This window comes from Elephas maximus, chromosome X (genome assembly GCF_024166365.1).
Source record: "Elephas maximus indicus isolate mEleMax1 chromosome X, mEleMax1 primary haplotype, whole genome shotgun sequence".
NCBI lineage: Eukaryota > Metazoa > Chordata > Mammalia > Proboscidea > Elephantidae > Elephas > Elephas maximus.
Window position 1 is genome coordinate 2,779,578 of NC_064846.1, and position 13,784 is coordinate 2,793,361.

The 13,784-nt window shown below is 46.6% G+C and overlaps 1 protein-coding gene across 5 annotated transcripts in view; it reads right to left on the reverse strand.

The window, feature by feature from the left end:
- ATP2B3 (ATPase plasma membrane Ca2+ transporting 3) overlaps window positions 1-13,784 on the reverse strand; it is a 59,231-nt gene that overhangs the window by 17,906 nt on the left and 27,541 nt on the right. For all 5 annotated transcript variants that reach the window (XM_049872679.1, XM_049872680.1, XM_049872678.1 and 2 more), the window contains 3 exons: window positions 5,209-5,422; window positions 3,798-4,009; window positions 2,728-2,835 (listed from right to left, as the gene is read on the reverse strand). In XM_049872679.1, the coding sequence (XP_049728636.1) occupies window positions 2,728-2,835; window positions 3,798-4,009; window positions 5,209-5,422 (534 nt within the window). The remainder of the gene's footprint in view (window positions 1-2,727; window positions 2,836-3,797; window positions 4,010-5,208; window positions 5,423-13,784) is intronic.

Genomic DNA, 13,784 nt, shown 5'->3' on the forward strand with positions numbered 1-13,784 from the left:
ACCCCTCAGGCTTTTCTGTGTATCATCATGTCTTCCCATTTACCTCCCACGCTATCCTCAGGTATGAAGGCCTAGAGGGGACTCGGGTTCCCCCAAGTGCAAACCCGACAGTGCTCAGTTCAGACTGGGGCTAGGGGCACCTGCCTGGGTGGAGTGGAGGGTCTGACTTAATTCCACTTTGAAAGGGATGCTGAGCTTGGGTGCCAAACGGAAGTCTAGGAGCTGGGGGGTGCGGTCGAGAGAGGACTTGGTGGTTGGGCTGCTCTCTGGTGGCTGCCAGACTCGAGGCCCTTGGGGTGGGACCCAGAAGCCCAGGACTTGGTAAGGTGCTTCTCACCTGCCCAGTCTGTACCTGCTACATCGAGGCATTGCACTTGGGTGCAAACTGCGCCAGAAATCGTGGTGAACACCGAGCCCCTTGGGCCAGACTCTGGCCCCGAGGTGGTAAGGCTCACAGCCCGCCCTGGGGACAGAGGGATGGATGGGAAAGATGCTGCCACAGCCAGATGAACAGAGAGCTAGTAGAGTAGCGATAAGTGCCTATGCTGGTGGCAGAGCCCAGAGCCACCTCTTAGAGGAGGTGACATTGAACTGGCTGGAAAGGATGAGTCCAAACTTCCCAGATCAACAGGGCAGTGGGAACAGAGACGGGTACGTGCAAAGGCAAGGCATTGGGAGCGAGCCTGGCATCTGGAAGCCTGAGGACAGGGACCCGAGGTGAGGGTGGCTCAGCCCAGGCATGAGGGGGTAGGACGGGGCTGAGGCTTGAGGTCAGAGAAGAAAGAGGGGGCAGGGAGCTGGTGGCCCTTGAGGCAAGAAGGGACCAGCCCTGGCAAAGCTTGAGGGTGGGAGAGAATGCCTGCTGGGCTACTGCTGAGCCACCAAGTTGTCAGGTGCTGAGAGAGAAGCAGGCTGGGACAACTGCCTTTGGGGGCCAGCAGAACCCCCAGCCCTGGAGCAGAGCAGAGAGATGGGGAAGCAGATGAGGCCAGGGGATCCACCCCCCTCGCCCAGGAAGACGCTGCAGCGGCCACTGGCTGCCAAAGAGAGGGTGCTCCTTGGCTTGGCAGGCAGGCAGTAGGGGGTTTGCCGGTGACCTGGCCTGGGGAAGGATGGGGGCTGGGGTGGGAGGGCTCAGGGAGGAGGCACGGAGAGGGGACTGGGCACATGCAGGAGAGAGGGGCCAGGGTGTCATCTTGGGTACAGAGGGCGTGGGAGACATGTGGCTCTGCAACAGTGGAAGAGAGAACCAGGAAATGGGGAAGTGCTGTTAGGAAGGACACTAGGGAAGAGCCACAAAAAGGGAAGGGGAGGGACACTGGAGTTCTGGAGCAAGATGCACAGTGTGATAGTGGCTGAGGAAAACGGATTTCCGCATCTCATCCAGCTCCGATGCACATGCCTGTCTGTGTAGGCCAGAAGAGATGACTCTGCAGCACTGGCTGTCACTCTAGTCCCTATATTTGATTCTTTTTGTTGGCTTGAACATGTTTTATTTTTGTGATTTGAAAAAGGAGAAAGCTCAAAGGACTGAATGATGGCCCCCAGAGACCTACTGTGAGGCCAGCTACAGCTTGTGCAACACTGAGGGGCTGGGGCTGCCACAGGCAGGAGGAGAGGCCTGAGGGGCTGCTGTGATGGGCAGGGCTGGAAGGTTGGTGGCCTGGAGCCTGACAAGGTAGGGGAGGCAGCTGGTATAACTGGGGTTGTAGTTAGAGTCTGGCTTGCGTAGCGTGAGGGGACTCAAGGTCCCAGTTCTGGCTGCGGGGGCTGAGAGGCAGAGGCGGAGGGAAAAAAAATTTTGAAAATAAGGTGGAGGAAGTAGGTGGGTCATCCTTGTAGCCCCTGTGGCTGGCTCAGGGGGACACTCACAGATCAAGACACCCAGAGCAAAGTGGATCCTGGACTTAACCTCCTGTGCCAATGTTCTAGAACTCTAGAGAAATACTTTCAGAAGCTTTTTGTGTGAACATGGCCTGGCCTGGCTAAGCCATTGTGTTCTGGGAAATTTATAGCCACCAGTATATTCTTTCCTAACATAATCACTTAAGGCTATAAATTTACCTCCAAGTGTGACTTTAGCTGTACTCCCAGATCTTGATGTATCGTACTTGCATTTTCCATCAGCTCAAAAAATTTCCTAATTTCCCTTGAGACTTTCTCTTTGAGCCATGGAGTATTTAGCAGTGTGTTGTTTAATTTCAAACATTTGGGGATTTCCCAAGTCACCCAGCTTTAAGGGGCAATTTTCTGCTCCTATCATGGGGAGGTAGAGCCCTGGTGGCACAGTGGTTAAGCATTTGGCTGCTAACCAAAAGGTCAGCAGTTCGAATCCACCAGCTGCTCCTTGGAAACTATGGGGCAGTTCTACTCTGTCCTATAGGGTCACTATGAGTCAGAATTGACTTGATAGCAACAGGTTTGGTTTTTTGGTTTATCATGGAAAGAGGGGCAGCAAGTGGTTTTCCTGGGCTCTGTGACATCCCTGCCATGGTCCTTTGCATTCCCTCTGCTGATGCTGTTGCATGTGGCATTAACCTGGTCGTGGTATGTCAAAGGCCTACAAGGCCACCCACCTGAGCTGCACGGCACATGCCCATGTGCTTTCCTTTCCCAGGGGCAGGGCTGGAGGCCCTGGGTGTCCCATGACCCTATGCTCCATACCCGTCACTGATGCTGTCTGAGGAACAGAGTAGGGCTGAGAAAACCATCAAGGCAGATACTCACCTGTCCCCAGACCAGCTCCCCAAAACCAACAAACAGGCACCAGAGCCACTGTTCCGTGGACAGGGGGGAGCAGCTGAAGGGTTTCCCACCAAACTGAACGATGACAATCTGCAGAACAAGGATGGGCAGAAGCGGGTCCAGCAGCAGGCTCCAGATGGGTGGGCAGGTGTAGGGCTTGTCCTGCAGGCCTGAAGCTCCCTTGGCCCACCTCAAGCACACTACCTGCCCCATGCCAAGCAGTCTCTGTGCTGGCCCATGCCTGAGCTCTCTTCTAGTAGGGCCGCCTCATCCCCTTCCTCTAGCTCTCAGGGCCCGCCTTGCCTTTGGAGGCAGCCCAGCCCCCTGAGAGTCCAGCCATCCCACTCCTGTCCTAGGCCTGGAAGTGGGCCTGGCTTTCCTTTCTCTGAGCCCCTTCCCTTCATTTCTTCCTCAGAAGTGCCTAAAGAAGACTTCACAGATGGGCTGACAACAAGGCCCAGGATGCTGACCAGACTGCATCCTCACTTGGCTGACCCCACCTCCACTGACTCAGGGACCCCGATGACAACCCTTGTCTTATCTTCCTCCTGAAGGCCAGCATGTCAACACTGGGGGAAGAGGGCATCTTCTAAAGAGCCTTCTGGAATTATGGTGCCCTTGCAGAGATCAGTGTTCAGCACTGGGGCAGAAGCCATCTCCTAAAGAACCTTCTGGAATTACACTGGCCTCATGCCTTTTTCATGCCAAGGAGTCAAGTGCTAGAAATGGGAACAGCAGAGCTGAAGGGAGCTGGGCAAGGTCAATTTCGGAATCTGTGAGAAGAGTCCATTCTGATTGCTGATCACTACACCCTTCTCGAACCCAACAGGTCAACCAGGGCAAGTCAAGGGGTGCTTCAAAGGTGAAGCAGAGAGGGCAGGGGGGTTGCAAGAAGTGCCAACAGGCGCTGGAAAATCAGGAGGGGGGAACCGGTTCTGTGAATGGAGACAGGGAAGCTAGGATCAGGAACCCACTGCTCTACTCCTCCGTGCCCACCTCTGCTGCTGGGTGTGGGGTGGGTGGGGAGGCCTGGCCTGGAGCTGCCCTCCTACCTGGATTCCAAAGGTGCCCAAGACAATGGTGCAGAAGATGGGGTTGCTGAAGATGCCGTCGAAGACGTTCCTCTCCCCGTGGATCTTGCGGGCATTGATCTCATTGAAGAGCTGCATCATGACGAAGGTGTTGAAAATGATGGTGTAGTGCTCAGAAGGCGGCGAGTGCAGGGGTGCATTCCTCCCGCTGTCGATGTCAAAGAAGAGCTCCCCTGAAAGCCAGCAAGGTGCGTGAGAGAGGAGAGGCCTTGAGCAGCCAACGTCGCCCGGGCAGCACCGGGGGTCCGCGTCAGGGGTTCCGTGCACAGCCTCCAAGCCATAGGGTGCCCCCGACCCAGTGGAGTGCAGGGGATCGTTATGCCCCCTCATGGCCATCTCAGCCCATGCCTCATGAGAAAAACAAGCTGGGAATGGGGGCTGGACCAAGGGGGGCTGGCACTGTAACTCTGAGGTAAGAATGAAGATGCTGAGGGAACGTTCTTAACCGATGCTTGTTTTCCTCAGACGTACTGTGCATCTCAGGATCTCTGCCCACTTGTGCACTGGGTTGATATGGGGGTGGCTACAGAGTAGGCGCAGAGTGCGGGGTGGGCCCAACCCCTCCTCTGCCCTGCTCCTAGGACTCAGCCCAAAGGACAGTGATTGAAGGCTTCTGCTCCCAAGAAATCAGTGTCAGGAAGGAGGGAGGTGATGGCTTGGATTGTGGGTGTTCTCCTGGCAGCTGGGGTGGTCAGTCCACAGGCCCTCTGATGCCCTTGCCTCCCTTCCTTCTTCCGGACACTGTGGCCACCCCCAGGCCTTGCTTCAGGCTCTCTTCTTTGCTCTGATGGCCCAACCCCTCTCGCCTCAACCCTGAACAGATGCTGCAATCACCATCACGACCCTCTTCCCCCTTCTCTCCCTGTCCCTCCTCTTCAGCGTCTCCCTCCTCCTCTTCCCTTTCCTTCCTCTCCCACTCTCTCTCCCCTCTCCCTCTTTCTCCCCCTTCTTCTCTCTCTCCTCCTCTTTCCCCTCCCTGTTCCCTATCTCCCTCTTCCTCCCCCTTCCTCTCCTACTACTTTCCCTCCTCTCTCCCTCCTCCCCCTCCTGTTCCTCCTCCTCCCCTTTCCCTCCTTTCTCCCTCCTCCCCCGCCTCTCTCCCTCCTTCCCCCCTCCTGTTTCCCTCTTCCCCTTCCTCTCCTGCTCGTCCTCCCTCTTGTCTCTCCCTCCTCCCACAACTTCCAACAGAGCACCCTGCTCAGAGTCAGCTAAAGAAACAGCCATGGGGTAACTGGGTGGATGGCTGAACGATGGGTGGACTGGGACTACCGCTGCCTGCCTGCAGGATCTAGGTCTGGGTGGCTGATGAAACATGCTGGTGGCTCTACAGAATAGCAGACAAACATGGAGCCACTGGGCCCTGGGTGCCTACCGACAAAGAGCAGGGTGAAGATGATGGTGAGCTGGTAGACTGCATGGCCCAGGATGTTCTTCATCATGGTGCGTGAGATCAGGGGCTTGTCCCGGCCGTATGGCTTCCGCAGGAGCAATGACTCAGTGGGTGGCTCCGTTGCCAGGGCCAGAGAGGCAAATGTGTCCATGATCAAGTTCACCCACAACATCTGCACGGCTTTGAGAGGAGAGTCCTGTGGAGATGAGGCAGTTACCCCTCCCGTGGGGCCAGCCTGGTGCCCAACAGCCCCCTGGACTCCTGGGGAGAAACTCAGTTTGTGGTCAACCTCACTAGTTTTGCATTAACACAAAACTGTAATAAGTGCAACAAATCTGAAGTTCACATTAAAACATGACCTTCTCCATCTTTCTTTAGGTGGTGGTTGTTTTTAGTTGCCATTGAGTCAATTCCGACTCATGCAGTCCCCGTGTATGCAGAGTAGAACTGCTCCATATAGTTTTCAAGGCTGTGACATTTCAGAAGCAGATTGCCAGGCCCGTCTTCTGAGGCACCTTTGAGTGGGTTCAAACTGCCAACCCTTTGGCTAGTAGTCATGTGCTTAACGATTTGTGCCACAGGGCTCTTTCTCTGGGCTTTCAGATTCCTGCCTTTAAATGTGATCCCTCTCACACAATCCTGTATATAGAAAATCCCAAAGAGTCCACAAGAAAGCTTCTAGAGCTAATAGAGGGATTTATCAAAGTTGCAAGGTACAAGCTCAACACAGAAAAATCAGTTGGGTTTCTATACACCAGCTATGAGAAATCTGAAAAGGAAATTAAGAAAACAATTCCATTTACAATAACATCTAAGAGAATAAAATACTTAGGGATAAATTTAACCAGGGATGTAAAAGACTTATACAATGAAAATCATAAAGCACTGCTGAAAGAGATTAAAGAAGCCTTAAACAGATGAGAAGACATTTCATGTTCATGGATTGGAAGGCTTAATATTGTTAAGATATCAGTACTGCCCAAAGTGATCTATAGATTCAACACAATCTCAATCAAAATTCCAACAGCTTTCTTTATAGTTATGGAAAATCCAATCCTCACTTTTATATAGATTGGCAAGAGGCCCTGAATAGCTAAAATGATTTTGAAGAAGAACGAAGTAGGAGGACTCACACTTACTCATTTCAAAACATACTATACAACCACAGTAATCAAGACAGCTTGATACTGGTGTAATAACAGACACATAGACCAATGGAATGGAATTGAGAGTCCAGAAATAAACCCACACATCTATGGTCAACCGATTTTTGACAAGGGTGCTAAGTCCATTCAATGGGGAAGGAAGAGTCTTTTCAATAAGTGGTGCTGGGAAAATTGGATTTCCACATGCAGAAGAATGAGTCAGGATCCGTGCCTCACACCATACACAAAAACCAATTTGAAATGGATCAAGGACCTAAATGTGAAAACTAAAACCATAAAATTCTTAGAAGAAAATATAGGGGCATGACTGTTGGGCCTAGTTTTTAACAAGAGAGTACCTGATACGGTAACAAAAGCACGAACAGCAAAAGACAAAATAGATAAATGGGGCCTCATAAAAATTAAATACTTTCGTTCATCAAAGGACCTTATCAAAGAAGTGAAAAGACAACATACAGATTGGGAGAAAAATTTCAGGAGCTATATGTTGCTATGGGTCGGAATCGACTCGACGGCACTGGGTCTTCTATATACCTGATAAGGGTCTAATAGCCAAAAAATATATAAAACTTGTACAAGTCAGCAACAAAAGACAAAGAATCCAGTCAAAACATGGGCAAAGAACTTGAATAGACATTTCACCAGTGAGGATATTCGAATGGCCAACAAACACATGAAAAGATGCTCAACATCTTTAGCCATCAGAGAGATGCAAATCAAAACCATAATGAGATACCACTTCACTCCCACTAGGATGGCTAAGATTAATTTAAAAAAAAGGAAAATAACAAATGTTGGTGAGGATGTGGGGAAATTGGAACCCTTGTCTATTGGAGGTGGGAATGCAAAATGGTAATGTACAGCCATTGTGGAAAACAGTGTGGCAATTCCTCAAAAAAAAAAAAAAATAGGACTACCATATGACCCAGCCATCCCACTCCTAGATACACACACACCCAAGGGACTTAAAAGCAGTGACTCAAACAAACATATGTACACCAATGGTCATTACAGCACTATTCACAATAACCAAAAGACGGAAACTGTCTAAATGTCCATCAAGAGATGAGTGGGTAAACAAAATGTGGTACATACATACAATGGAATACTATTCAGCCCTAAAGGGAAATGAAGCCCTGATACGTGCCACAATATGGATGACCTTTGAAAACATTATGCTAAATGAAGTCAGATACAAAAGGACAAATATTGTATGATCTCATCTATATGTAATGACAAGAACAGGCAAAGCTATAGACAGAGGTTATTAGTGATTACCCAGGGACAGGAGGGAGGGGGAAAGGGGGACCATTGTTTGGGTAGCAGTGAGTTTCTGTTTATGGTGATGGGAAACTTGGCACCGATTAAGCGTTTTTTTAAGCGTAGTGGCTGCACAACACGATTGATATCACTAAGTTGTATACCCGATAAGACTGAATTAGCAAATGTTGTGTTATATATATTTTTACAGCAACAACAAAAAGAGTAGCTGTTGATGCTGGTTATATACAATCAAACACCTCATGGGATGTGTTTTCTTGCTTTGGAGGTTTAGGGTCAAGGTTTCATGGAATATTCCAATCAACTGGCCTAATAATGTTTTTAGTGTTTCTGTTCTACCTCTTAGTTCATTGTGTAGTGCCTGGGGTCTTAAAAGCTTGTGAGCACCCATCCAAGGTGCAACAATTGGCCTTTATTCTATGGTGCAGCAGAGGAGGAAAGAGTCAGGAATCAGAGGAGGAACTGGAATGCATATCTAATTGCCTACATGAACAACTGCCCCCTTTGCCATGAGACCAGAAGAAATGGATGGTGCCCAGCTACCATTACTATGAAAGAATTCTGATCAAAAGGGGGAAAATGTGGTATAGAATTTCAAATTCTCATTGAATCCAGACTTCCTGGAGCTACTGAGGCTGGCTGACCCCTGAGACTGTTGCCCTGAGGTAATCTTTAATCCTAAAACCTTAAACCAAAACTATTCCCTGAAGTCATCTTTAAAGAATGTCTGCCTTGAGCGTTATGCTCTTTTAAAGAATTACCTATATGTGATCATTTTTATATGTGATCAAATTGACAATAGCAACTCCAAAGGTTAGATGAGAAGCTTAGGGGGTGTGATGGTTAAAGTTATGTGTAAACTTGGCTGCGCCATGATTCTTAGTGGTTTGTCAGTTATGTAATGATGTAGTCTGGCAGTTATGTAATGATGTAGTTACCCTCCATGACGTGATCTGATGTGATCAGCTAATCAGTTGTAAGGGGAGTTTCCTTGAGGGTATGGCTTGCATCCAATATATATATATGGGAGTCTGGCAAAGCTCACTCACTTGCTCTGGATTCTGCATCTTCTTCGTCATCATCTGACCTCTGGTTCTGGGGACTTGAGCCTGCTGTATTGCCTGTCAATCTTGGGATTTGTTGGCCTCCGCAGCCTGTGAGCCAGCAGCCTGCCATCTGACCTGCTGATCTTCGGCTCGTCAGCCCCTGCATCTACGTGAGTCAGGAACTGCCTTCAGCCTGATGCCTGACCCATGGACTTGGGACTTCATGGCCTCTACGAGCACATGAGCCATTTCCTTGAGATAAATTTCTCTCTCGCTTTCTCTCTCTATATACATACACATATGCTTCACTAGTTTTGCTTCTCTAGAGAACCAGCCTAAGAAGGGGGCAGTGAATTTATGTTAATTTCACAATAACAATAATAAGAAAGAAAGAAAAAACAGTGCCCCATCTCGGGTCTTCTCTCACCTGGGGCTAGCAATCTAAGTGGTGAGGTTCAAACTGTTAGCGGAAGGTTAGAAACCCCAGTTAGTTACCCGACACTGGGAAACAGTCTGACAGATGGACTAACAGAAGGACAGGCAAGGACTCTGAACCTGACCTTCCTTCTCCTCATCTCCTCTGATTTATTGGTTAAAATCACCCTCCTTGAATCCAGACACAAAAATCCACACTTTCTATGATTCCCTTTATAAGAAATGCCCAGAACAGGCAAAGCCACAGAGACAGAAAGCTGGGGATGGGGAAGGGGGGAATGGGGACTGACCACTAACGAGTCCGGGGCTTTAGTTTGGCGCTTGTACAGCATGGTCAATGCACTAAAAGTCACTAAATTTTCCACTTTAAGATGATTAAAATGGAGAAACATCTGTTATATAAATTTTACTTCAATTAAAAAAAAATAAGCCTTGAAAGGATCAAGTAGATCAGCAACTAAATTAACTGCTAGCAAAACAAACTGACACAGAAGAAAGGGCCAAAATCAAAACATTAACCCTACATCTCGAACAAAAAGAAAGAGAGCGGCAAAAGAAGCCCACAGGCACCAGAAGAAAGCAAATAATAAAAATTAGAGCAGAGTTAAATGAAATACAGAACAGGAAAACAACTGACAGTTAACAAGACCAAAAGCTGGTTCTTTGAAAAGATCAACAAAATCAATAAGCCATTGGCCAAAATGACAATAGAGAAACGGGAGAGGAAGCAAATAACCTGAATAAGAAATGAAACGGACAATATCATAACAGACCCAGCTGAGATTAAAAGACTCAATTTTTATCAGATTACCACGAAAAATTGTACTCTAACAAATTTGAAGACCTAGAGGAAATGGATGAATTCCTAGAAACACACTAACCTACCTAAAGTAACACAAACAGAGGTAGAACAACTAAATAAACCCGTAACAAGAGATTGAAGAGGAAATTTAAAAACTCCCAACAACAACAAAAAAGCCCTGGCCCTGACAGCTTCACTGGCGAATTCTACCAAACTTTCAGGAAAGAGTTAACTCCACTACTACTAAAGGTATTTCAGAACACAGAAAAGGATGGAATACTCCCGAACTGATTCTAGAAGCCACCATCTCCCTGATACCCAAACCAGGTAAAGACACCACAAAAGAAGAAAACTACAGACCTATATCCCTCATGAACTTAGACTGGAAAATCCTCAACAGAATTCTAGCCAATAGAATTCAACAACACATCAAAAAAAAAATAATTCAGCACGACCAAGTACGATTCATACCAGGTATGCAGGGATGGTTCAACATTAGAAAAACAATCAATGTAATCCACCACATAAAAAAAAAACAAAAGACAAGAATCACATGATCTTATCAACTGACGCAAAAAAGGCATTTGATGAAGTCCAACACCCATTCATGATAAAAACTCTTAGCAAAATAGGAATAGAAGAGAAATTCCTAAACATTATAAAGGGCATCTGTACAAAGCCAGCAGCCAACATCATCCTAAATGGAGAGAGACTGAAAGCATTCCCCTTGAGATCGGGAACCAGGGAAGAATGGCCTTTATCACCACTCTTACTCAACACTGTGCTGAAGGTCCTAGCCAGAGAAATTAGGTTAGAAAAAGAAATAAAGGGCATCCAGATTGGCAAGGAGGAAGTAAAAGTATCTCTATTGGCAGACGACATGATCTTATACACAGAAAACCCTAAGGAATCCTCCAGAAAACTACTGAAACTAACAGAAGAGTTCGGCAGAGTCTCAGGAAACAAGATAAACGTACAAAAATCACTTGGATTCCTCTACACCAACAAAAAGAACATCGAAGAGGAAATCACCAAATCGATGCCATTTACAGTAGCCCCGAAGAGTATAAAATACTTAGGAGTAAATCTTAACAGAGATGTAAAAGACTTATACAAAGAAAACTACGATACACTTCTGCAAGAAACCAAATGAGACCTACATAAGTGGAAAAACATACCTTGCTCCTGGACAGGAAGACTTAACATTAAAAAAATGTCTATTCTACCAAAAGTGATCTATACATTTAATGCAATTCTGATCCAAATTCCGACGACATTCTTTAATGAGATGGAGAAACAAATCACCAACTTCATATGGAAGGGAAAGAGGCCCTGGATAAATAAGGCATTACTGAAAAAGAAGAACAAAGTGGGAGGCCTTACTCTACCTGATTTTAGAGCCTATTATACCGCCACAGTACTGGTACTTGTACAACAACAGATACATAGACCAAGGGAACAGAATTGAGAATCCAGACATAAATCCATCCACATATGAGCAGTTGATACTTGACAAAGGCCCAAAGTCTGTTAAATGAGGAAAAGACAGTATCTTTAACAGATGGTGCTGGCATAACTGGATATCCATCTGCAAAAAAAAAATGAAACAAGACCCATACCTCACACCATGCACAAAAACTAACTCAAAATGGATCAAAAACCTAAACATAAAATCTAAAACGATAAAGATCGTGGAAGAAAAAATAGGGACAACACGAGGAGCCCTAATACATGGCGTAAACAGTATACGAAACATTACTAACAATGTAGAAGAGAACCTAGATAACTGGGAGCTCCTAAAAATCAAACACCTATGCTCATCCAAAGACTTCACCGAAAGAGTAAAAAGACTACCTACAGACTGGGAAAAAGTTTTTAGCTGACATTTCCAATCAGCGCCCGATCTCTAAAATCTACATGATACTGTAAAAACTCAAGTACAAAAAGACAAATAACACAATTAAAAAATGAGCAAAGGATATGAACAGGCACTTCACCAAGGAATACATTCAGGTGGCTACCAGATACATGAGGAAACGCTCAGGATCAAAAGCCATTAGAGAAATGCAAATCAACACTACAGCGAGATTCCATCTTGCTCCAACAAGGCTGGCATTAATCCAAAAAAATAATAATAATAATAAATGTTGGAGAGATTGTGGAGAGACTGGAACACTTATACACTGCTGCTGTTGTTTGTTGTGGTTAGGTGCCGTTGAGTCAGTTTCGACTCATAGCGACCCCATGCAGAACAGAACGAAACACTGCCCGGTCCTGCGCCATCCTTACAATCGTTGTTATGCTCAAGCTCATTGTTGCAGCAACTGTGTCAACCCACCTCATTGAGGCTCTTCCTCTTTCCCGCTGACTCTGTATGATGTCCTTCTCCAGGGACTGATCCCTCCTGACAACATGTCTAAAGTATGTAAGACACAGTCTCACCATCCTTGCTTCTAAGGAGCATTCTGGTTGCACTTCTTCCAAGACAGATTTATTCGTTCTTTTGGCAGTCCGTGGTAATATTCAATATTCTTCGCCAACAGCACAATTCAAAGGTGTCAATTCTTCTTTGATCTTCCTTACTCATTGTCCAGCTTTCACATGCATATGATGTGATTAAAAATACCATGGCTTGGGACAGGCGCACCTTAGTCTTTAAGGTGACATCTTTGCTGTTCAACACTTTAAAGAGGTCCTTTGCAGCAGATTTACCCAATGCAACGCGTCTTTTGGGAAACCCTGGTGGTGGTTATGTGCTACAGCTGCCATCCAAAGGGTCGGCAGTTCAAATCCCCCAGGCGCTCCTTGGAAACTCTATGGGGCAGTTCTACTCTGTCCCATAGGATCGCTATGAGTCGGAATCAACTCGACAGCATGGGGTTTTTTTTTAACGCGTCTTTTGATTTCTTGACTGCTGCTTCCAGGGCTGTTGATTGTGGATCCAAGTAAAATGAAATCCTTGACAACTTCAGCCTTTTCTCTGTTTATCATGATGTTGATCACTGGTCCAGTTGTGAGGATTTTTGTTTTCTTTATGTTGAGATGCAATCCATACTGAAGGCTGTGGTCTCTGATCTTCATCAGCAAGTGCTTCAAGTCCTCTTCACTTTCAGCAAGCAAGGTTGTGTCATCTGCATAATGCAGGTTGTTAATGAATCTTCCTCCAAGATGGATTCCCCATTCTTCTTCATATAGTCCAACTTCTCGGATTATTTGCTCAGCATACAGATTGAATAGGTATGGCGAAAGGATACAACCTTGACGCACACTTTTCCTGACTTTAAGCCAATCAGTATCCCCTTGTTCTGTCCGAACAACTGCCTCTTGGTCTATGTAAAGTTTCCCCATGAGCACAAGTAAGTGTTCTGGAATTCCCATTCTTCGCAATGTTATTCCTAATTTGTTACGATCCACACAGTCGAATGCCTTTGTATAATCAATAAAACGCAGGTAACCATCCTTCTGGTATTCTCTGCTTTCAGCCAGGATCCATCTGACGTCAGCAATGATATCCCTGGTTCCACATCCTATTCTGAAACCGGCCTGAATTTCTGGCAGTCTCCTGTCGATATACTGCTGCAGCTGTTTTTGAATGATCTTCAGCAAAATTTTGCTTGCGTGTGATATTAAAGATATTGTTTTATAACTTCCACATTCGGTTGGATCACCTTTCTTGGGAATAGGCATAAATATGGATCTCTTCCAGTCAGCTGGCCAGGAAGCTGTCTTCCACATTTCTTGGCATAGACGAGTGAGCACCTCCAGTGCTGCATCTGTTTGTTGAAACATCTCAATTGATACTCCGTCAATTCCTGGAGCCTTGTTTTT